General features: G+C 49.2%; 1 protein-coding gene across 1 annotated transcript in view; it reads right to left on the reverse strand.

Annotated features, from left to right (window-relative positions):
• The window catches only part of TRIM9 (tripartite motif containing 9), a 130,481-nt gene that overhangs the window by 46,712 nt on the left and 61,583 nt on the right, over positions 1–22,186 (reverse strand). The window contains exons 2-3 of the mRNA XM_065403238.1: positions 13,894–13,989; positions 10,690–10,812 (exon numbers count right to left, since the gene is read on the reverse strand). Coding sequence (XP_065259310.1) covers positions 10,690–10,812; positions 13,894–13,989 — 219 coding nt within the window. The remainder of the gene's footprint in view (positions 1–10,689; positions 10,813–13,893; positions 13,990–22,186) is intronic.

The following is a 22,186-nucleotide window of genomic DNA, read 5'->3' on the forward strand; positions in this document are numbered from 1 at the left end:
AAACCATTTCAGGGCTAAGGGACTGATCCTCAGTTGGTGTAAATGGGCAATGCTCCAGGGACTTTAAGGCAGCTATGCTGAGTAGGGTGACCAGACAGCAAGTGTGAAAAATCGGGACAAGGGTGGGGGGGGGTAACAGGAGCCTATATAAGAAAAAGACCCAAAAATCGGGACTGTCCCTATAAAATCGGGACATCTGATCACCCTAATGCTGATTGATGTGAGCTGATCAGCTGGCCCTCCGTTCACACTGGACAAACACCAGAGTGGGGCAGCGGAGCTGAAATGACGGAGCAGAGACTCCTTGAACCACGCTGCCTAAATGCATGAAAACTTAAATAAAAGCTTTTCCAAAAATAGTTGCAAACATCTGCCAGATTATATAAGGGCCTGATCCAAACCCCACTATGGTCAATGGAAAGATTCTCATTGACTTCAGGGGGATTTGGAAAAGGCCACAAGAGTCCAGAAACTCTGCTGCATGCATTACTTTGGAACGAGAGCGTTGAAAGCCGATTTCAGAAGAACCTCAAGCATTTGACTCCTGCATAAATAAGAAGTCTCCGGAGGGCAGCCTCTGGGTGATTAAGAACATACAGTATTCATCAGCTTACAGATGAAAACTGGGATCGCATTAATTTTGCATGGAAGTAGATAGGTTACAAAGCTCTCCTGCAAGTCCCACAATGCTAGGATGCAAACCAAGCCTTGCTGAATTATGGAACATGCTGGGAGGAGGCTAATGGGATTTAACTGAATGGGTAAGTCACGTTGGGGAGTTTGGCAGTGCTGGGCTGGAGGTTGGGAAAGAGTTCAGAGCAGCTGCATATGATTCGGTGGTGATCTCTTTGATAACGCAAAGGGATTTTTTTTTCTTTACATGCTAAAGGGGGGCATCCGCTAGAACCCTCTGTTGCTAATTACTGCCTGTCATGAAGCATTTTTGTCAGCCACTGCAGCTCACTGCAACCTTAAAGTAGGCAATTTATTCCAAAAGCTTTTCTTCCCGGTAAGATGACATTAGCTGTAATTTACATTTTAATACAGCCCCTAAAAGACAATAACATCTGCACTCATCTCTGCACAAGGGTCTTCTTTCCTTTTCAGTGCTCAACACTAGATTCCTGGATTTCACTACTGAACCTTGGCTCCTCAGAGGTCCAAAGGGTGAGCTAGGCCAGAGCTACCATGCAGGAGGACTCCAGTTTAGGGCACCCCGTGAGTCTCCAAATCCTGCATGTCACCCGTGATCACGCTCAGGGCTTGTCTCCATAGTGCATTTAGTCTGCACCAGAGGGGTGTAAATTTTAGTCTGCACTAGTGTGTTATGAGCTAACTGGCTTGTGTAGATCCTGCTGGTGTGCACTAAAAGTTCCCTAGTATGGGTTATCATAGTACTGTTTGAAACAGAACTACATTAATGTGCATTAAGAAACTTTTAGTGCATCTCAGCCGTGTCCACATAGGCCAGTTAGTGTGTGATATGCTTATGCAGACTTAAATTTACACCCCTCTGGTGTGGACTAAAGCACCATGTAGACAAGCTCTCAATCTCCTGAGCTGACTATCGCAAGGGTCAGGAAGGAATCACCCTATAATCATTTCCATTGCCCTCTGCTGGACTCTCTCCAATTTGTCCACATCCTTTCTGTAGTGGGGGGCCCAAAACTGTATGCAATACTCCAGATGTGGCCTCACCAGTGCCAAATAGAGGGGAATAATCACTTCCCTCGATCTGCTGGGAATGCTCCTACTAATGCAGCCCAATATGCCATTAGCCTTGTTGGCAACAAGGGCACACTGCTGACTCATATCCAGCTTCTCGACCACTGTAACCCCTAGGTCCTTTTCTGCAGAACTGCCGCTTAGCCAGTCGGTCCCCAGCCTGTAGCAGTGCATGGGATTCTTCCGTCCTAAGTGCAGGACTCCGCACTTGTCCTTGTTGAACCTCATCAGATTTCTTTTGTCTCCAATTTGTCGAGGTCACTCTGGATCCTATCCCTACCTTCCAGCGTATCTACTTCTCCCCCCCAGTTTAGTGTCATCCGCAAACTTGCTGAGGGTGCAATCCATCCCATCATCCAGATCATTAATGAAGATGTTGAACAAAACCGGCCCCAGGACCGACCCTTGAGGCACTCTGCTTGATACCGGCTGCCAACTAGACATCAAGCCATTGATCACTACCCGTTGAGCCTGACGATTTAGCCAGCTTTCTATCCACCTTATAGTCCATTCATCCAATCCATAATTCTTTAACTTGCTGGCAAGAATACTGTGGGAGACCGTATCAAAAGAATGGGAACATGAGGTACCTAAGCTATATCTCCCATAGTGCACTGCAGCGGCACTCCAAATTAAAGTATTTTGGTTTTCAGGCATTCATTTTTTGATGAAAAATGGACAGTTTCCACAGAAAGTGGACACTACTTGTGAAAAAATTCTCGCTGTACAAAATCCAATTTTCTGTCAAAAACCAATTTTGACAGAACATTTTCGAGCCGCCTTAGACTCTGTGTTACTAAGGTGATGTTCTTGGTGCCCTGAGAGAAGGGTGCCTAAATTGCTCTCTGCTCTTAAGATCCCCTTCTCCTTTCATTGAACACTGTCCAACATACTGAGTTAAGGAAGTTCCCATATCCCACCCTTCCAGCTGGAAGTACGTAGCATCAATGGCAAAGGGCAAAGATTGATTTGAAGCCAGTTGGTCCTACAGAAAAGGGGGACGTGGGTCTGACAGTCAGCGCTATCTACTAGCCGGAGCTGAGCGACACCAAAATCTTGTGTCAAATCAAAAAGGGGTTTGACGCAAGAGCAAAGACAATACACCGCCCCCCTCTGTCTGCTCTTGCTAGTAACAGGGCCTGTGTCCTAGAGTGGAGAAGCTGAGCTCAGACATCACTGACTTATTATTATGGCCTGATGATGCTCCCAAGAGAGGCCGTTCCAGAGTGCACTGTGACGACAGTAGTTTCACTTAACCAATGAGATTATTTTCAAAATCCAATAGCCCAACTGGAACTTTTCACAAGGAACCCTATAAATCGAAAGCAATGGGCCCGTAGGGCATTACAAGGCATTTTAATAGCCAGCCAGACTGAAAGGTTAAGGCCATTAAATTATTGACATTTGCCTTGTCTCTTTCTCTTGTTTAAAACTGCCGTTCATTTCTGGCTGATATAAACATCAAATACCCAGTGCCCTCATTAACCATTAGAACAAATAAGCAAGAGGTGTGGTAAATTCTCTATCACCTGGAGACTTTGAACCAGCCTGGGATGTCTCTTTCTACAAGATGTGCTCTAGGTCCACCACAAGTTGGGCCAGATGTGCTGGGTGACGTTTCTAGCCTGTGTTATGAAGGAAGTCACAACAGATCATCGTAATGGTCCCTTCTGGTCTTAAAATCTACAACCTAAACTAAAGCGGGGTTGTTTTCCCAAATGCAGACAGAGAAAAGGGTTATCAGTCGGGGGGAGGAGGAGGGTGGGAATGCTCCTTTTGTGGTACAGAACTAACAGGAGAAGTGGTTGAAACGCAGGTGGCAAGAACAACTGGAAAGATTCTGACATTCAGGCCTAACTTACAATGCCTATGTGTAATTTGTACAAAGTATTTCCAGTCGGACATGTTTCAGTGGAGATCAGAGGGGGTTTGTAACTGGAATTGCAGTGGCATTAATGGTCATCACGATGCTGGAGGTACCATATGTAGGAAACTTGAATGATCTCATTTGAGTTGAGATGAGATTGAGATGACCTCTCGAGGTCCCTTCCAGTCCTATGATTCTATCATTTCCATCAAAGGGTTTGTAAGGTGCAGTTCCGAGCCCAGATTCCAGTGCAACGTACACAAATGGAGAACAAACTAAAAAGCCCCAGAGAAGTTAAAGCTAATAAAACAATTTAGTAAAACCAGCAGAAAGCAAAGTGGTATTAGAAGGCTGGAGGCGTAAAACCTCATTACTAAGGGACAACTCAGGGTAAAAATACATTTTGATAGAAAGTCCATTTACATTTGACTTCTTTAACAGCTCCCCAAGCTCATGCATTTTGCAATGTCATCTCTTTCTTCTGCAGTCTATGCTGCCTCTCAGGATCAATGAGCCAGCTCTCTGTTCTACGAAGAATGAGTCAGATGGCTTTGTTTTGTGATACCCAGGAGCCCACAAATTCAACTGCCTCTTACTATTAATCCCAATCCTTACTCTACAGTCTCTGCACTTGGCGTTAGTGCCTTCTCTACATGTGCAGGCAGAATACCAATAGACTGTGTCCAAGACACCTGAAACCTTTTACAATCAATCCTCCCTCAGGTAGCAGAAAAATGAACTGTCCAGCCTTTAACCCCTCTTCATAGAGTCTCCCTTGTCCACTCCCCAGTGCAAAGACACCTCCGCAAGGTGCTCTGATACCTCCCATGGGCACGAGCAAGGTATAAAAGACTGAGAGACAATGTGGGGACTGGAGAGTTTTTGTAAAAGAAAGCACAGGAAGGTCTCATGTTAGCTGCTGACACTAAGCTGGGGGGAGAGGTAGATACGCTGGAAGGTAGGGATAGGATACAGAGGGACCTAGACAAATTAGAGGATTGGGCCAAAAGAAATCTGGTAAGGTTCAACAAGGACAAGTGCAGAGTCCATCCTTAGAGGTTTTTAAGGCCCGGCTTGACAAAGCCCTGGCTGGGATGATTTAGTTGGGGTTGGTCCTGCTTTGAGCAGGGGGTTGGACTAGATGACCTCCTGAGGTCCCTTCCAACCCTGATATTCTATGATTCTATGCTCAAAGGGTAACACGCTGAGGCCTGGTCTACACTACAGAGTTAGACGTAAGGCAGCTTACGTCAACCTAATTATGTCGGTATCCACACTACAGCCCTGCTACACCGACATAATAACTCCACCTCCACGAGAAGCGTGGGGCTCATGTCGGCGTAGTTGGGGCGACACAGTGTCGGTGTAGACACTGCGGGTTATTACACTGGCTGTGGGCTGTCATTCTTGTCATTTTCATGGCTCCGTGCTGCAGCCGTGAAATTGACAAGAAAGCTGCTCACAGCTGGGGCTGTCACCCTGGAGTGGGAGGTGGGCTCCGAGCTCCCTGCTGGGATCCTGGCTGCCCCCGGGCTCTTGGCTCCCCGCTGGGAACCCTGCTGCCCCCTGGGGTCCCGGTTCCACCCTGCCCCCCCAGGCGCTCAGCTCCCCGCAGGGAATCTGCGTGCCGCCTGGGCTCCGAGCCCCCTTTTCCCCGCTGGGAGCCCGGCTGCACCTAAGCTCCGAGCTCACTGCTGAAAGCCCAGCAGCCGCCTAGGCTCCCGGCAGGGAGCAGAGAGCCTGGTGGGCAGCCAGGCTCCTGGTGGGGAGCTGCGTGGAGCGGAGAGTCCAGGCTCTCAGCCCCCCCCCCCCCACTGCCCCTTAAGTGGGTGGAAGGACGTGCGCCCCCGACAGAAAGGGCAGCGAGGACACGAATCGCCACAGTAATTACCGTGGTGACTAAGTCGATCCCACATAAGTCGACTTAAGTCTGTAGTGTAGCCCAGAGTTAAGAGGCTCATTTTAATCATGTGAGACTCTTAGTGGTAACTTCAAGCAGAAAAAATACTCCCAGTGTTACTTCCATGAATTTCCTTTCCCCCCCACCCAACTCCCCAAACTCTAATATTTCGGCTTGGATTTTCAAAGAACCTAAAGGAGTTAGGTGCCTCATGGGAGTTAGGTACCTAATTGCCTTAAACTTTTTTTGAAACTCTCAGCTCTAATTTCTGAAGCCAGCTCCCCTGGATCCAGAAGCATTATGTGAGTACAGGAGGTGAACGGATTAGCCTTTCACCTCTGGAGATCTAGGGTCATACACTGGCTAAGGTCAGGAGTGGTACAAGTTTTGTGACCACAGCATAGCCCTTAACGCACATCTGTCCACATAATCAGTCTCTCCAGGGAATCTGACAATTGGGGTTCAGGGGTGAGGGCTCCAGCAGCTAGGTTAGTGTAGTTACAGATTAAAATGCATTGAGGACAAAAGTCATCCATATGCCAAAGGCCAGAATTGTCCACTTAAGCCTTATTATTGAGAGCTTAAGTGAGATCTAGGTAGGGTTATGCTTTGGGTTGCCCCTACATGAATTTCACCCTCGGAGAACTGTGCAGAGAAGCCTGTATGTCACTCGCCCAAACTACTGGGCATTGGACCATATTGGTCTCTTGATTTCGGACAACATCGCATTCTGCAGCATCTCGAATTTAGAAATAAAACCCAAAGTGAGCATTAGAAAAATGCAGCTGGGGGTGGGGGGTGTTATTACAGCTAAGGCTGAAGGGGGATTCTTGGCTGGTGATTTAAAATGATGCCCACCACTGCTTCTCACAAGGACAGCATTTTTTGTTTCTAAAAACTAAGTCTTTAACATGGAGCACGAATAAGGAGGGGTTTGCTCTGGAAGTTCTGATCGCCACATGCATTTGGTAATATAAGGAAAAAGGAGGGGAGGGAGGGAAGAAGAGTGAAAAATCATCCCATTTTAGGTAATTTTCTTACAAATATTTCCACCCAGGGGACACACATGAGTTGGCTCTTTGGGCAAACGTGGCGATGTGCCGTTCTGTCAGTGAAATATGTGTCAGATAAAGTAGGTCAGCTCGGAAGCCCTGTTAACACACATTCCGGAATGCTGCATGGGAACAGAAATTTGGACAAATCTGCGGCATCAACCCAGCCTACAGAGCAAAGCTCTGCTCTCTCTCCTCTTCCTCACTTATAAACAGGGCCACGACACCACTGCAAGCAAGCAGAAAGATCCTTTCAAGAGCTGCTGCTGTGCGGCAGTGCAAACTGAGTGCCAGGTGCAGAATGCAAGCGCGACTGTTCTGACTGAGCAATGTCTGATGCCCACTTAGTGCCAGGATAAATGACTGCAGGGGAATGAGGAATCCGGTCCTACGCTGCAGTTCTGAATACTGGATCGCTTCCCTCTTGACAGATTCCAGTAACATCTCCACCCTCTGTACAGCAATTCCAATGCTCCACGGTCTGAGTGCAAATGCTCCTGGCTTTGTTACATTTCACAGTCCATGCCAATCACAATGCTCCCTCAGGTTCAGTGGCAGCTGAGGTCCCGTCCCCTTTGGAATGACAGCTGCTCTGTAGTTTCATGCGCAACGCTGCTTACATTTTGCATCCCCTTTCCATGGCGGCTGAGTTCCTGTTTGGCCCTGCCAGCAGTGTCAGCCCAACAGCGATGCCTGTGCCGGCACAGCTAGAGCAGAGGGCAGGCCTCGGGTCCTTTGCGTTGGGGAAGAACCGTGCAGCTCGGCAACCAGGGAGCTGCAGAGAGGGCATGGAAAAGAAGGGCTGAAGCACGGAAGGACTGACGGAGGAGGTGAGGCTGCAAAATGGCCACTCAGGACAATTCATAGCTTCCCAGATTCCCGAGCCAGAAGGGACCATTGTGATCATCTAGTCTGACCTCCTGTGTAACACAAGCCATAGGACCTCCCCCAAATAACTCCCAGGGCAGATCTTTTAGAAAGACAACCAATCTTGATTTTTTAAATGGTCAGTGATGGAGAATCCACCACAACACTTGGTAAATTGTTCCAGGGTTAATTACTCATTGCTAAAAACGTATGCCCTATTTCCAGTCTGAATTTGTCTAGCTTTAACTTCCAGCCATTTAGTCATGTTAGACCCTTCTCTGCTAGACTGAAGAGCCCGTTATTAAATATTTGTTCCCCATATAGGTACTTGCAGACTGTGATCAAGTCACCCCTTAACCTTCTCTTTGTTATGGTACATAGATTGAGATTCTTGAGTCTATGAAAGGATTCTTTCTAATCCTTTAATCCTTCTCGTGTGGCTCTTCGCTGAACCCTCTCCAGTTTATTAACATCCTTCTTGAATTGTGGGCACCAGAACTGGACACAGTATTCCAGCAGCGGTCGCACCAGTGCCAAATACAGAGGCCAATGGCAATTCCTCAGCCCAACGTGGCAGCCCATTGGAGCAGGGGCATTTATGTGCATGCGCTAGGGGAGTGGCAGAGGCGTGGCTGGTGGGTCTGTGAACTGCACAGCCCCACTGCCCAATACGCAGCTCCTGGGCTAGTGGTAGCAGCCATGGCACAACTGAAGAGGTGCCCCATGCATGCCCCATCCCTGGCCTCCAGGGGAAGGATGCTACCAGACCCAGGCTTTATTTACCCAGGCTTTATGGAAAGGGTGAGCATACCACCTTAACAATGCAAAAGCCCCATGACACGTGTATACACATGCGCTGCATAGGATTCTGTCGCACAATTAAGACAAGACCATGTTATGTAATGTACTATTCACTCCCAGATAATCTTCAAAGTACCAGTTCTGCTGCCTTTATTACTTATTCCCTAGCATGTGAATTAAAGGGAACAGTCAAGTCGTTTAGTCTAAAAATGTGACCTACATTGAAACTGTTACCAACCGGGGGGGATGGCTGCTGGATTTGAAAGACCAATTGCTTTGGAGAGTCCACCGCACGGCAGTAAGAAATTAAAATCAGTGTTCAATCGTCACTGCTACTGGGGGACCCGGAATATGGCACGGACACTTCTTGCTGGCTCTTTGAACCAGGTCGCATCAGGCAACCTTCCCTCTTCCCAGAAGCCTTTGCTGCAGCTGCATTCACAGACCAGCCGTGGCCAACATTTTCAAACATGGCTACCCACAGTAAGGCCCCTAAATAAAAGTGGCCGGTGGGAAGTTGCTGGGGGCTGTGGGGACACAGCATGTCTGAAAGGGAGAACGCTTTCAGTTGGGTGCCTAAGTGTGAATGTAAGTGCCTGGCTTTAGGGCACCAAGTCTGAAAATTCGAGCTGTGTTTAGAGTTTAAAGGAGTCCCATTTGTGGCTGGGTATTTTTCTCTGTGACGGAGCATCACCACTATGTTCGGGGCTCTAAAACACTGACAGGAAAACAGTTTCCCCACCCCGCAGAACTGATTGCCAAACTGCCCTGTCCCACTCTCGCTGACTTAGCCGGGCCCAGCTCAGACAGCTGGCTGGCTTCGATCAGACTCCTCACATTACCCCACAAGGAATGCCCAGCTACAAAGCAGAGCAGCTTTGATTATAAACTCTGACTTCTGTCAGCGCTGCAGGGCAAAGCAGAGGCCCTGACTTTGGAGGTGGGAATTTAATTGGTGACTAAACAACGACAAGAAAGAAAAGTGTCAGGGACAAAGACGTTATGCTTTCATGAATGAGAGGGGTGACGATCTGTGCACTTGTGAAATGGGGTGGTGGGGTGCTGGTCCACACGGCAGCTTCCTTGCTAAGATGTGACTCATGCGATGAAAACGTTTGAGTAGCCCTAAGCTAGAGCATCAGGTTTCTTCATTGTGAGGGTGAACGTGAGATTGACGACAATGCCCTTCAGGCTCCCTCAGCTCTCGGGGGAGGGGGGGAAACCTGGCTAGATCCATCCTGGGAAAGGGCTACAAAATGAGTCAAAGCCACTCGGATGGCCCAACGCCGTGCTATGCGCCAAATGTACAAGGAGAGAGAGAGACGTGATGTGAAAACTTCTCTGCAAGCAGGTTTCAGCCGAGTAACGGAAACGCGCTCAGATAACAGCCCTGGAAAACTCAGCGTGACATGGTTGTGTCTTCTCAGTACCTCAGGCTCTGGGTGACCCACTTTAGTGGGATTGCCCTGGGCCTGCGTGGCTGGCTTGCTGATGTTCGGTTACACCAGCCAATGGATACCATGCTAGCACCAACCCGTCAACTCACGCCCACCTGACAGTCTCTGTTTAGCCCAAGCCCCGGACTCTCCTTGGCAGATACGAGCCAGCTGAAAAGAGCAGGCACTGTTCAGCAAGGAACTGCCGAGTGACGAACTGAAGGGTAACGCTGCCTTCCCTTCTCCTTCAGGTCCCACTTTCAGCTTCACTACTTGCACCTCCTCTCCTGTGCTATCTGTCTGGGGGTTTCCTATGGCACCCCTGGAGTACCCGAGTGCCCGACTGTCATGTCTGACTTGATCCCTTAACATAACGGTGCGTGCCATGCAGAGCAAACACAATCACTGTCTTCTTCCTGTTGCATTCCTGTACCTGCCCCTCTGCACCACGCTAATTTAGGGGCTGATCTTGCAAGGTGCTGGGGGCCCTCACCTTAGGGTGACCATATTTCCTAAAGTAAAAACGGGATGGCTGGGGCTCGTCTGAGCCCTAGCCGCCGCCCCCCCTCCGCCTCCCAAGGCTGGGGCTGACTCCCCCCCTCTCCCCCCCGAGCTCCGTACCCCATGACACCCATGGCTGGGGCTGACCCCCAAACCCCCTGCTGCCTGTGGTTGGGGCTGACTCTCCCCCCCGAGCTCCGCAAGTCAGGACGGCTGGGACAGCGCTTAGAAACGGGACTGTCCTGGCCAGAACGGGACGTACGGTCACCCTACCTCACCTCCCACTGAAGTCAACAGAGCTGAGGGCTGTTGTCATAACTGCGGCCTAGCAGGGCCAACTTTAACCATAAGCCTAACTGCTGAAAAGTGGGTATTGCCACACCGATCTGTGACAGAACACTGATTAAGAAAAGATGTGAGGCGGAGACAGAACGACTGAACCACTTCAGTCAGAACGGCTCTGCTGATTTCACTCAAGCGCTGGGTTAAAATTACAACCGGGAAACAAGAGGCTCAGAAACCAAAAAGCTTTGAACTGACCTTCAGTTTGTGTTCGTGCTCCTTGTTGACTCGGGACAGCAGCTGGGCTTTCCTTCTGTTGAGCGCGTCAATGAGGGCATCGCACTGTGCCACCAGGCAGGCTTCGAACTCCACGCTGTTCTCCTGCATTAACAAAGCACAGCTCACAGCCCCGGGGATTTCACCTGCGCCTGCTGCAGCCCATCCAGCGGGGAGGAGCACTCGTCTGGAGGGGACCCCCCCATGTTAACTACTCTGACTCCATGGTGCTGGAAGCTCCCATTGGCCCCTTGCCCTTCCAGATATGTCCCTTCAGCCTCTCATTGGCCAGTCAATTGGGATAGGAACTAGCTCTCGGGAGGTGGGTTGGAGTGGAGTCCACATCTGGGTAAGGGTGGGAGGTTTTCCAGCAGCGGACTGGCTGGTCAGGTCGGGTGTGTGGGATGAGGGAACTGGGAGTGGGGGAGCCTGAAGGGGCTGCTGAGGGGTTGTCTTGGGGAGGGATAACAGTCAGGAGGCTGGGATGTGTTTGGGAGGTTAGATTAGATGATGGGGGCAAATATAGAAGGAACTGGAATAGCAGAAACCAGGTGGAATTTACTGAGGACGAATATATTTGTCCCAGCGTTTTAAGAATTAAACAACTTTGAGTTCTTCCTGCCTCCATCCAGTGAAAGAGTTACTTTGTGCTATACACTAAACCTTAACTGCACTAACGATGGGTAATAGCTCCAGACCCCTCTGATCGCTCTATATCTTGCAGTGTTTATTCAGATTCCAATCCTGCAAGGCCCTACTCAGGGATGTAATTTTACTCACGCGAAGGTAATGGGACTAGTGGCATGAATAAGAAACACTTCGAGAGTAAGGGTGACAGGAGCAAGGAGATAATATGGGATTGCGAAGGCATGAATAGCCACCTGCGAACTTCTCTGAGCCCACTAAGAGCTGGAGGGAGGCTACGTGGAAGGTAAGTTCCTTTAAGTAATTAATCATACACATCTATGCAGTGCTGTAAACGTGCTTTACTGCCTCAGGGCTAATGTGCCTCATCCCCAAAAGATTTCAGTTTTGATCTGCACGTTATCAATGTTATGCTAATTTGGGCCTTTAATAATGCCTTAATTCTAAAGAGTTCACTGAGCTGTGGGAATTTTTATTCGTTTGGGGGTGTTAGTTGGGACGGGGAAATCCTCTGATGTTTTGGGGCTATTATGTTCATTTGGTCATTTCATGTGGTTGATTTCGGGGGTTATCAAACCAAACAGTTACTGCACACGACACTGAGCTGTACCTCTGTACCCGGCGAAGGCACAATCTGGTCCCTACATCCAGCAGAGTTCTCTCAAAAGGCTGCGTAAAATGGGGCCAAGTTGTTAGCAATTGGCCCAGCCTATAACATGAAATCTTGTCAATAACGCATTGGTTTTAATCAATCACAAGTATCAGTGCAGTGCTATGGTGACAGTTTCGGGTCATCAGGTCAGAGGTTCCAGTTTACCTTTTGTAGGGTCTGAGTCTTGCTCAGGTGAGACACCTCACTCAATTCAACGGGCTAGGTTATCATTTTTGTTATTGATTATGTATATTGCCGTAGCAGCCAGGAGCCCCAGTCCTGAACCAGGAATCCATTGTGCTAGGAGCTGTACAAACACAGAACAAAAAGATGGCCCCTGCCCCAGAAAGTAGCCCTGTAATCTTCACTGGGAGTGCTCATGTGCTTAGAGTTGAGGACATGTTGTTTAAGTGCTTCGCTTAGCTGGGGCCTCCTAGACTCTGCCACTCACACTGAATATGACCTATGTGGCTGCTCGTAGTGAGGTACACTACTCAGTGTGATTAAGTGTGGCTGAATCGGGCCCTCATTGAGTAAGGGCTGGAGGATCAAGATCATAATGGGGAGGAACACGGCTAATTCCGTAATTGCCTACATGAAGTAAGTTCCTGGACATCTAGGCTTTGGAACTATCAAGTGCTTCCATCCACACTGCTCCCCCGGAGATAGGTTCACATCAGCCATGTACAAACGGGGGCAGGAAATCCTGCTGGAAATGGCATCTGAACTAAACCCACCACGCTGGGAGGAAGGAGCTGCGCACAGGGGAAGGCTGCACTTTGGCTGGGAGGGGGCAGGGAAGTGGGTCTTTGAATTTGGCAGCAGCAGAGACTGATTGATGGATCAGTCGCTGGTGCCTTGGGAAAGATAGAAAGTGGGTCACCGTTCCGGAGACCTGAATGAACAGCAAAACAAGCTGTCCATGCCACAGAGAGCAGCACTTTACACTGTCAGATTCTAAGCCACTTCTGTCTGAAGGTTTGTTAAACATTAACCTCGAAAGCATGTTTTACTGCGGTGCCACGCTCATTGCACTCATGTGGAAGGCTTCGGTTAGGAATCCACATTCATGCCGTCCCCAAATCTCGAGGGACAGGGCAGCTGGCACTAAGCCTCCACCGAAGAAACATATGCAGCTCTCCCTCCAGCTGGGGATCAGAAACGGCCAGACTGTAGCCTGCGTCCTGCTCAGGAAGGGCTGGATCCTGATACTTCTCTTCCACTGAATCGCACTTTGCTGTATGGAAGATCCTGTTGATTTCAGTGGAGTAAGGTACTGCTCAGTGTGAGGCGTCAGAATCTGGCCCCAAATGGCCTGATTTTACACACACAACAGCGTGACTCCAGTATTCCCAAAGAATAGCTAAAGAGTTGAAGCAAAACACCTTCAAACAAATTCCCTTAAAAATCAGACCAGCATGTTTAAGCTCCCACATTCTGTGGATGGGGATAGGAAGAGGAGCCTTTTACATTGCTTCTCCTACAACTGGTTCATGGACAGCCCTGCTGATTGCAAGTTGGAAGCAGACTTTGTATCTGCTGCTGGAGATCCATATTCCTTTGTCAAAGCCAGGACAGGCTGAGAGTCAGTGTTGCTCTGTGGGCAAGGAGGTGGAAGACTGGCTGTGATAATTGTCTAGAAGCAGCTGCTCCTTGCAGATACACAAGGAAGCATTAGTGACAATCCCAGAGAGAAGGGAGCGAGTGGAACTAGCCCAGCAGTGCAGGAGTCTGGGGGAGAGATGCAAAGGGGTCCCTTGGTGTGGGGCCAGCTGTGTGTGCGGTAGGGAGGGCACCAAGCAAAGACAAGACATGGAGGTGATGCATGAAGTCACAAATGGCGTATTAACCTGTTGGGGGTTTGTTTCTCTAGCGGGTTGGTATGGTACCTGGATTTGCTGAACCATGTTTCGTAGCTGCACCAGGAACTCTTTGGCTTCCTTGGCTCTGTCTGACAATCCATTCAGTGCCTGGGAGAGCTGGCTCTGCATGCAGAAAGAAATACAAAGCAGGTTAGCAATAAACAGAGCATACAGGAGCAGGTGGTTAGGGGATGGCATTCATTCACACCAAGGAACATGTATTCTGGCCTCAGACCTTAAGTGGAGGAAGCATTGTCTAGTGATTGGCCTGGAGTTCAGGGTCCAAGCCCAGACCCCCTTCAGCTGTGTGACCTTGGACAAATCACTGGAATTAGCCCTGCACTTCAGTTTCCCCAAATGTAAACAGTGAGAGGAAGGATGGTCCAGTGGTTAGGATACTACCATGGCGCTTGGGAGCCTTGGATTCAACTCCCCTTGAGACTTTCCTTTGTGACCTTGGCCCAGTCACTTAGGGCCTGTCTACAAAAATATTTAGTTTGCAGCAAACTAGGGTGTGAATCTAGCCCGCACTAGCCTGCCGCGCACTAAGTGTCCATGTGCACCCTGCTGATGCGCACTAACAGCTTGTTAGTGTGCTTTAATCTACTCCTGTTTCACCGCGGGGCACATCAAAGATGAATGGGTGGGTGTGGCAAGCCCCCTTTAGTTGAACAATAATTTGTATAATAAATAGACACAAAGGCTGAAAGTTTCAAACTCAGGTGCCTAAAGCCAGGCGACTAAATCCACATTCAGGCACCTGCGTAAGCGGCCTGAGTTTTATGAGATGAGCACTATCCGTCCCATTGTGCTCGGCACCTTTTAGATTATCTAAATCCTTGTGCTAGTTTATCAGCCTGGTACAGAAAATGGAACAAATTAGTGGCACTCCTGGCTCAAAATGTCAAAGTGAATCTCTTTTAAACTACCTCGCAGTGGTTTCTACATCCCCAGGGCAGATAATGACACCTACCTGCATTGGTATTTTGATTTTCCTAGATTATTTAGAGAGCCCCCCCCCAAGATGAGCAGCTTCAATTAGAGCTATTCAGAAAACTTTCGACTGAACAGTTTTCCATAAGAAAATGCTATTTTCCCAAAATTGAAATGTTTTTGCAGGAATGTGGCGATTTTGATGAAAACATTTAAAAATTATTTGAAATTGAAATGGACTTTCTCATTTCATGTTGATTACTAAATGTACACTCCCCAGCCCATCCACCATTAAGAGTCCCAAGTTCATCTTCCCCCTAATTTCTTCTACACGCACTGTGACTATCCTCTTCTTGCCTGCCATTAATTAATTAATTATAATTACTTATTAATTATATTATATTATATTATATTATATTAATGTTTCGACATTATCGAAACAAAACCTTTCAATAAGGTTGTTTCAATGTTTCTGAATCAATTATTTTTGGAACTTCGGTCCTGTGAGAAATTTTGAAATTGGAACTTTTCACCCTGATTCAGGGGGAAAACAAATTTCAAAAGGTTGGAATTTCCCACGAGCTGGAAATTCCATTCTGCAACCAGCTCCACTCAGAATCTTTATATATTTATCCTCACAACACCCCTGAGAGGCAGGGTAGTGGTATTACACCCATTTGACAGAGGGACACTGAAGCACAGAGAGATTAAGTGACTTGCCCAAGGTCATACAGAAAATCTGTGGTGCAGCAAGGAACTGAACACAGCTCTCTTGGGTCCCAGGTTGACACCCTGTCCCTTTCAACACTAAGGTCACTTACAATGCAGCAACCTCCCACCTGGTGTACTCCAGCAGGGCCTGATAGAGCTGAGTAGCAAAACACAATGCTGCTACTACTACTAAATACCTGGCAGTTTTCATTTTCATAGGGCTTTCCAAACGTTAACTAAGGGATCCTCCCATCTCCCCCATGATTTTGATAAGTGTTATTATCTCTATATCTGGGCAACTAATCCACAGCAAACGACCTACTCAAAGGATTTGGCCTCTTTTGTCGGTTGCAAATGGTCAACAAACACACTGCAATTTTTTGTTTGAAACACACTGGTGGAACAATTCCTGCAAACAGTGCTTGAGAGCAGTTTCCTGCAAGTTCCACTTTATTTAAACTAGAGGGATTCTGACTGGACGCAGAGGTGACATGCTATGTTTCCGTTCACGGATTGATGGGCACAGCTCTTTGAATTAGGTCTCCAGTGCGAATTCCCATGATTACAAATGCAACATTCGCTTTCTGGAATACACCATCACGTTGGCTACAACCCTGCTCTTTCTATGAACATCCCTGCAGGTGAAGGTATTTGCTAGAATACTTGTGGAAAGTGACTGCCAAACACAGCCAATGAAAATTCATTTAGACATTGTGACGAAGTGGGAATGTTCTTAATGTTTTCTCTGAATGCTGTTTGGGTGCCTCAGTTTCCCCTATGCATTTCTTAAGTATCTAGGTGGTGGGATAAGGGTGTGTGATTGTTGCAGACACCTTGTCTCCTAGCAACTGATGGCCTGGGTCCCTCCCCTGCGAGGTGCCAACTGAAGGTGTTGGAGAACAAAGAGATCCGGTGGCCTCCTTGCCCGGGACAGAGACAAAGGCCAGAGGAGGGGCTGGAGGGAGTGTCAGTTTGGAGCTGGCTGGGGAAACGGAGGGAGGACCAGAACTGGGGTCTGGGCTCCCCACCCCGCAAGATGGACCTGACTGAGAGGTCCTGTTTTCTGTATCTACAAGCTCTGGTTTGACTGTGTTCCTGTCATCTAATAAACCTTCTATTTTACTGGCTGGCTGAGAGTCACGGTGAATCGCAGGAAGTGGGGGTGCAGGGCCCTGACTCAAATATCTCAACTTATATTTGCAGAAATTCTATTGTCATATCAACCCATCTCTAATCACTTCCATCCAACCCCTGGGATAACGAGGCAGAGCGGCCCGGAGTGGGATCAGTGTCTGAGTTGGAATTAGAAGTCAGTCCCGGGTTCAAACAGCTACACCAGGACTCATGCTCAATGCAAACAACCCCATCCATGGCACTATTATCCAAAGTGCACTTTGGGTGCCCCTCTGAAGACACCACACTGACTCTGGTAGCTGTGGGGTGCTCCTCACCCTTGAAAATCAGGCCGGATGTGTCTCAAGACAGGCACTCAAAATCAGCAGCCCCCTTTGAAAATGATTTCAGGCCTGGGATAGGTAGTTGAGCCCCAGATTTCAGCACTCCTTCCCCCCGCCCATAGTTCCGGGGGGCCCGTTTTGGGGCTTTTGCTGTGGGCTTGTCTCCAAAAGTTTTGCAAAATGTAATTGGCAGAAAAACGATTTCAGTGGTAAAACATATTTCTCTGTCATGTTATGGAAGTGCCTAGAAGCCCCAAGTCAGGCCCCACCATGCAGGGTGCTGTACTACGGTGGCCAACTTTCTCATTTGTGAAAATTGGACACTGAGCGCCAGAACCTCCCCCGCCCTCTGCTCCACCTCTTTCCGTTGAGGCCCTGCCCCCTGCTCCTCTTCCCCCCATTGCTTGCTGCTTTCTCCACCACCCTCCCCCTGTCAGCTGAGCAGGGCTCTAGGGGTGACTGGTGCTGGAGCAGGACATCGGAGAGAGAGCTGGGCTCTGAGTGTGGGGGGGTGACGGGAGCAGGGTGGGGCAGGGAGATCCACGCTCAGGGGGTGAGGGTGGGTGACATGGGCGGGGCGGGGGAGCTGCGCTCCAGGGGTGGGTGGGTGGGGCAAGATGGGGGAGGGGGAGCCGTGCTCAGGGCAGGACGGGGGAGCCGACCACACCTCTCTCTGCCAGAGCCGTTGCCGAGTGCTCCTCCAGGCTCCAGCAGCAGCTGCTGCTTTTCCCACCCTCCAGTGGTGGAGGCCAGTTACTGCAGATAACCAGACTGTTAAATGTCCAATCAGCAGTGCCGACCGGACACTACCAGGTTCCCTTTTCGACCGGACTTTCTGGTCGAAACCCGGACACCTGGCAACCCTATGCTGTACGTGCATACGTGTACAGTCCCAATCTCCAGCGCCAAGAGTTTACAGTCTGAACAGACCAGGGGAGACATGGTGGAGGGACTTGCCCAGGGTCTCCCAGCAAGCCAGTGGCAGAGCGGGGAACAGAGCCCAGGTCTATAGAATCCCAGTTCCAAGCTGCAGCTATTGTCCCACCTTATTAACGTGAAAGTCTAATACCACCCCCCCACACGCTCTAGAAGTCCCAACCTTCTGACAAGTGGAGCTGTTTTAAAGGGGTTGACTGCGCAGCAGGTGTGCGACAAGTCTGCTCCTTCCTCCCTTTTAGCCCTCATTAGAGCAAAGTTTCATTTGTCAGCATGGCTGGAGGTCTGCAGCTTGATTACTGGAAAGGCTGGCTCTCAGCAAAATGGAGCTCCGGCGGCAAAACTGCTCACTCCCGTGACTCCATCCTTGCAATCAATCGCTCCTGCATTATGCAAACAGGGTGCTGACAAGATGATGCACAGCAAGGCTGATGCCTGTGCATCATCTGCATAGGCAATGCTGCGGAATGGCAGCAAATGAGGAATTATACCAGGGAATTATAGGCAAATAGACAGCAGCGGAGCAGAGGGAACCGTAAGGCATAGGAAATCCATTGGCTGTAGCTTTTTTTCCTTTCTCAGGCTCCAACAACTGTCTCTGTTTGTCTAATTCAATGATTCCTCAGAGATCTGCAGAGCCGGGGCTGGAGGTGGGAGGGAGGGCAGGGGGCCGTCTTTTATTTGTGGAGATTGAGCTGGAAGGCAGTGAAAACCCTGGGAACCACATTTTGTCACAAAAAAGTAGCTGTACAAATCGGTCCCAGTAGTTCTGTTTGCATTTGCTCCTAGCTAGCAGCTTCTCCCCTTGCGCAGAAAGGCAGCCCAGAGATTATTGCTTGTTGTTTTAGTTTTACAACACACTTAATTCTTGCCTTTGAACCGTAATGGAGATTTTCTGCATCCAGGCTCCACATCGTCCGCCCCCCCCCCCGGTTAAACCATGAGCAGGCCGCTGGAGCCAGGGAGATGGAATGCCTTTCTCTCCACCACAATGCATTAGCTTGTGCTCTCCACATATGGCATGTATAAGAGGGCAGAGGTACAATTCAAACAGCTGCCTCTTGAATTTTTGGACAGGAATGAGTCAAGTTTCTTTGCTGTTTACTTTGCAGTTCACTGCAAGTAATTTCACTGCTGGCAGTTTTTAGGTTTGTGTTCTTTTTTGTGTGTGGCAGTCCCTCAAGATGCAATTGAGATGCAAAGGCAAATGCTGCAGCTACTGAGTCAGTGACACGCTCAAGCTGTCCTCTGCATGCCGCATGTTCTGTGTGCCGCCAATTTCAGCCCCCTGTGCTTTTGCACTACGCTCTTGCAGGCTTCTCTCCATTGGTCCTGATTTCAAGACACTATTTTTCCACCTTGGCGTCTTACTCCAAATCTCTGCTCACCACAGGCAGGCAAGGAAACAGGATGAAGAGCTATTGACTGACAGCGCAGGAAGGGACACGAGGACATAGCGTGCAGTGCCTGGCAACATTGTGCTAGGCTAAAATTAAAAAAAAAAAAATTGTATCAAAGAGATTAGACGAGTGGCAACAGTTTAATGGCCCAGAAAATGACCTTACTGCTGCTTTCACAGGAAGCTTTAATACAACCGCCAGGATTTCTGCATTTCCTATATAATTTATTGTGGCAGAGTCATTAGGACGTGGAGCTAATTGGTAAAGGCGTCTCTAATAAAAACAGCCTCGCTCAGTCAGCCCTGCACCCCTCCCCCAACTGCATCACCAGACACAAAATACATGGGAGAAAAGGATGCTGCTCTCTGAGACCCATTTCCCAGAGAGCAGCAGGGCCTGATTTGGATCTCCCTTACACTGGTGTAAAAGAGGGGTGGGATCAGAATCAGGCCCTACAGAGTTGACCCCTGGCTAGATTAGTGTAATTGGGCTAGCACCGTGGTGGGCCAAATTCTTTGCTGGTGTAAACTGGTGCCGCTCCATGGAAGGCACTGATGAGAGAATGTGACCCACTAGTTTTTAGTATCTGGGTCTGAGGAATTCCATCATTCGATTACTGTGGAGAAAAGCCTTTACTTAGCTACGCAATAACGACCCATTCTGAGGAGCAGACCCTGGCAAGACGAGATAAGGACCATGGGGGTAGGCGGGGGAGGGGGTGTCCCTGCATTGGCTCCCTCTGCATCCATATAAAATCTATGCTCCTCATCCTCACCCAAGCTGCAGGCCTTTGACACAGCTTCCATCTCCTCCTGTTCCTCTCTCTCCAAATCACTCTCTATGGCCCAGATTCTGATGTCGGCTAGACAGGATCAAATCTGGATTTAACCCCTCCAGGTCAATGCCATTACCCTGGGTTTACACTGGTATCAAAGAGATCAGAATGAGACCCCTTTGTCTGCTCTCCCACGTACTGTACAGCTTCATTGCCTTCTTTCACCCGTTCCAAGTGCATGGGACTGCTCACCTACTCCGAACCTTTGGTGTGCTCCTTCAGATCCTGCCTTAAAAACCCTTCTGGTGGAGCCAATCTCTTCCCCCACTGCCCCACACCTTTGCTCAGGTGGAAATGGCTGCCCAGGCAGGTCAGCAGCAGAGAAGCAGGCCCAATGCTTCCATGGGGTTACAACGTTACCTGGCTAGTGAAGACCTAGAGCAGGGGTGGCCAACCTGAGCCTGCGAAGGAGCCAGAATTTACCAATGTACATTGCCAAAGAGCCACAATAATACGTCACAGCCTCCCACCGGCACCCCCTGCCGATCAGCGCCTCCCACTCCCTCCTCGCACCTCCTGATCAGCTGTTTCATGGAGTGCAGGAGGCTCTGGCGGGGAGGGGGAGGAGTGAGGGCACTGCAGGCTCGGAAGGGGGTGGGAAGAGGTGGAGTGGGGGCAGGACCTGTGGCAGAGCCAGGGGTTGAGCAGTGAGCACCCCCCGGCACATTGGAAAGTTGGCGCCTGTAGCTCCAGCCCTGGAGTTGGTGCCTGTACAAGGAGCCGCCTATTAACTTCTGAAGAGCCGCATGTGGCTCCGGAGCCACAGGTTGGCCACCCCTGACTTAGATGGACGATTTAACTTTATAATTAAAGTCAAGTATTTCTTGGCAGTTTCTGGCTGCTCTGGCGTGGCATCCCTCCCAACACTGCTCAGAAGGACTGGGCCTTCAAGGTGAACTGCAAAGCAAAAATCACATTGCTTGTGCTTTTCACTGCTCCTTCATAAGGCCAGTGGTATGTTAGACGCATGGTCCTGTTTTTTTCTCATAAGAATATCAGGGCCTGACTGCCCTCTTTTCCTTGGAGGATTTTGGCATGTTTGGGTGACTGGGAGCCAGCTGAAACCTGAGACGGAGAAACGGGCTATTGGATCAACGCAGTACATCTTCGCCCCCTCACTTGCGAGCCAGGAGAGGCACAGCTCATGTGCCAGCATCCTGTGCGGTCCATGTCACATTCCCAGTCATAGAATCATAGACTATCAGGGTTGGAAGGGACCTCAGGAGGTATCTAGTCCAACCCCCTGCTCAAAGAAGGGCCAATCCCCAACTAAATCATCCCAGCCAGGGCTTTGTCAAGCCTGACCTTAAAAACCTCTAAGGAAGGAGATTCCACCACCTCCCTAAATAACCCATTCCAGTGCTTCACCACCCTCCTAGTGAAAAAGTTTTCCCTAATATCCAACATAAACCTCCCCACTGCAATTTGAGACCATTACTCCTTGTTCTGTCATGTGGTACCACTGAGAACAGTCTAGATCCATCCTCTTTGGAACCCCCTTTCAGGTAGTTGAGAGCAGCTATCAAATCCCCCCTCATTCTTCTCTTCTGCAGACTAAACAATCCCAGTACTCTCCGCCTCTCCTCGTAAGTCATGTGCCCCATCTCCCTAATCATTTTTGTTGCCCTCCGCTGGACTCTTTCCAATTTTTCCACATCCTTCTTGTAGTGTGGGGCCCAAAACTGGACACAGTACTCCAGATGAGGCCTCACCAATGCCAAATAGAGGGGAATGATCACATCCCTCGATTTGCTGGCAATGCCCCTACTTATACAGTCCAAAATGCCGTTAACCTTCTTGGCAACAAGGGCACACTGTCCACTCATATCCAGCTTCTCGTCCACTGTGACCCCAGGTCCTTTTTTGCAGAGCTGCTGCCTAGCCACTCGGTCCCCAGCCTGTAGCGGTGCATGGGATTCTTCTGTCCTAAGTGCAGGACTCTGCACGTGTCCTTGTTGAACCTCATCAGATTTCTTTTGGCCCAATCCTCTAATTTGTCTAGGTCCCTCTGTATCCTATCCCTACCCTCCAGTGTATCTACCCAGGAG

The sequence above is a fragment of the Emys orbicularis genome, chromosome 4 (genome assembly GCF_028017835.1).
Source record: "Emys orbicularis isolate rEmyOrb1 chromosome 4, rEmyOrb1.hap1, whole genome shotgun sequence".
NCBI lineage: Eukaryota > Metazoa > Chordata > Testudines > Emydidae > Emys > Emys orbicularis.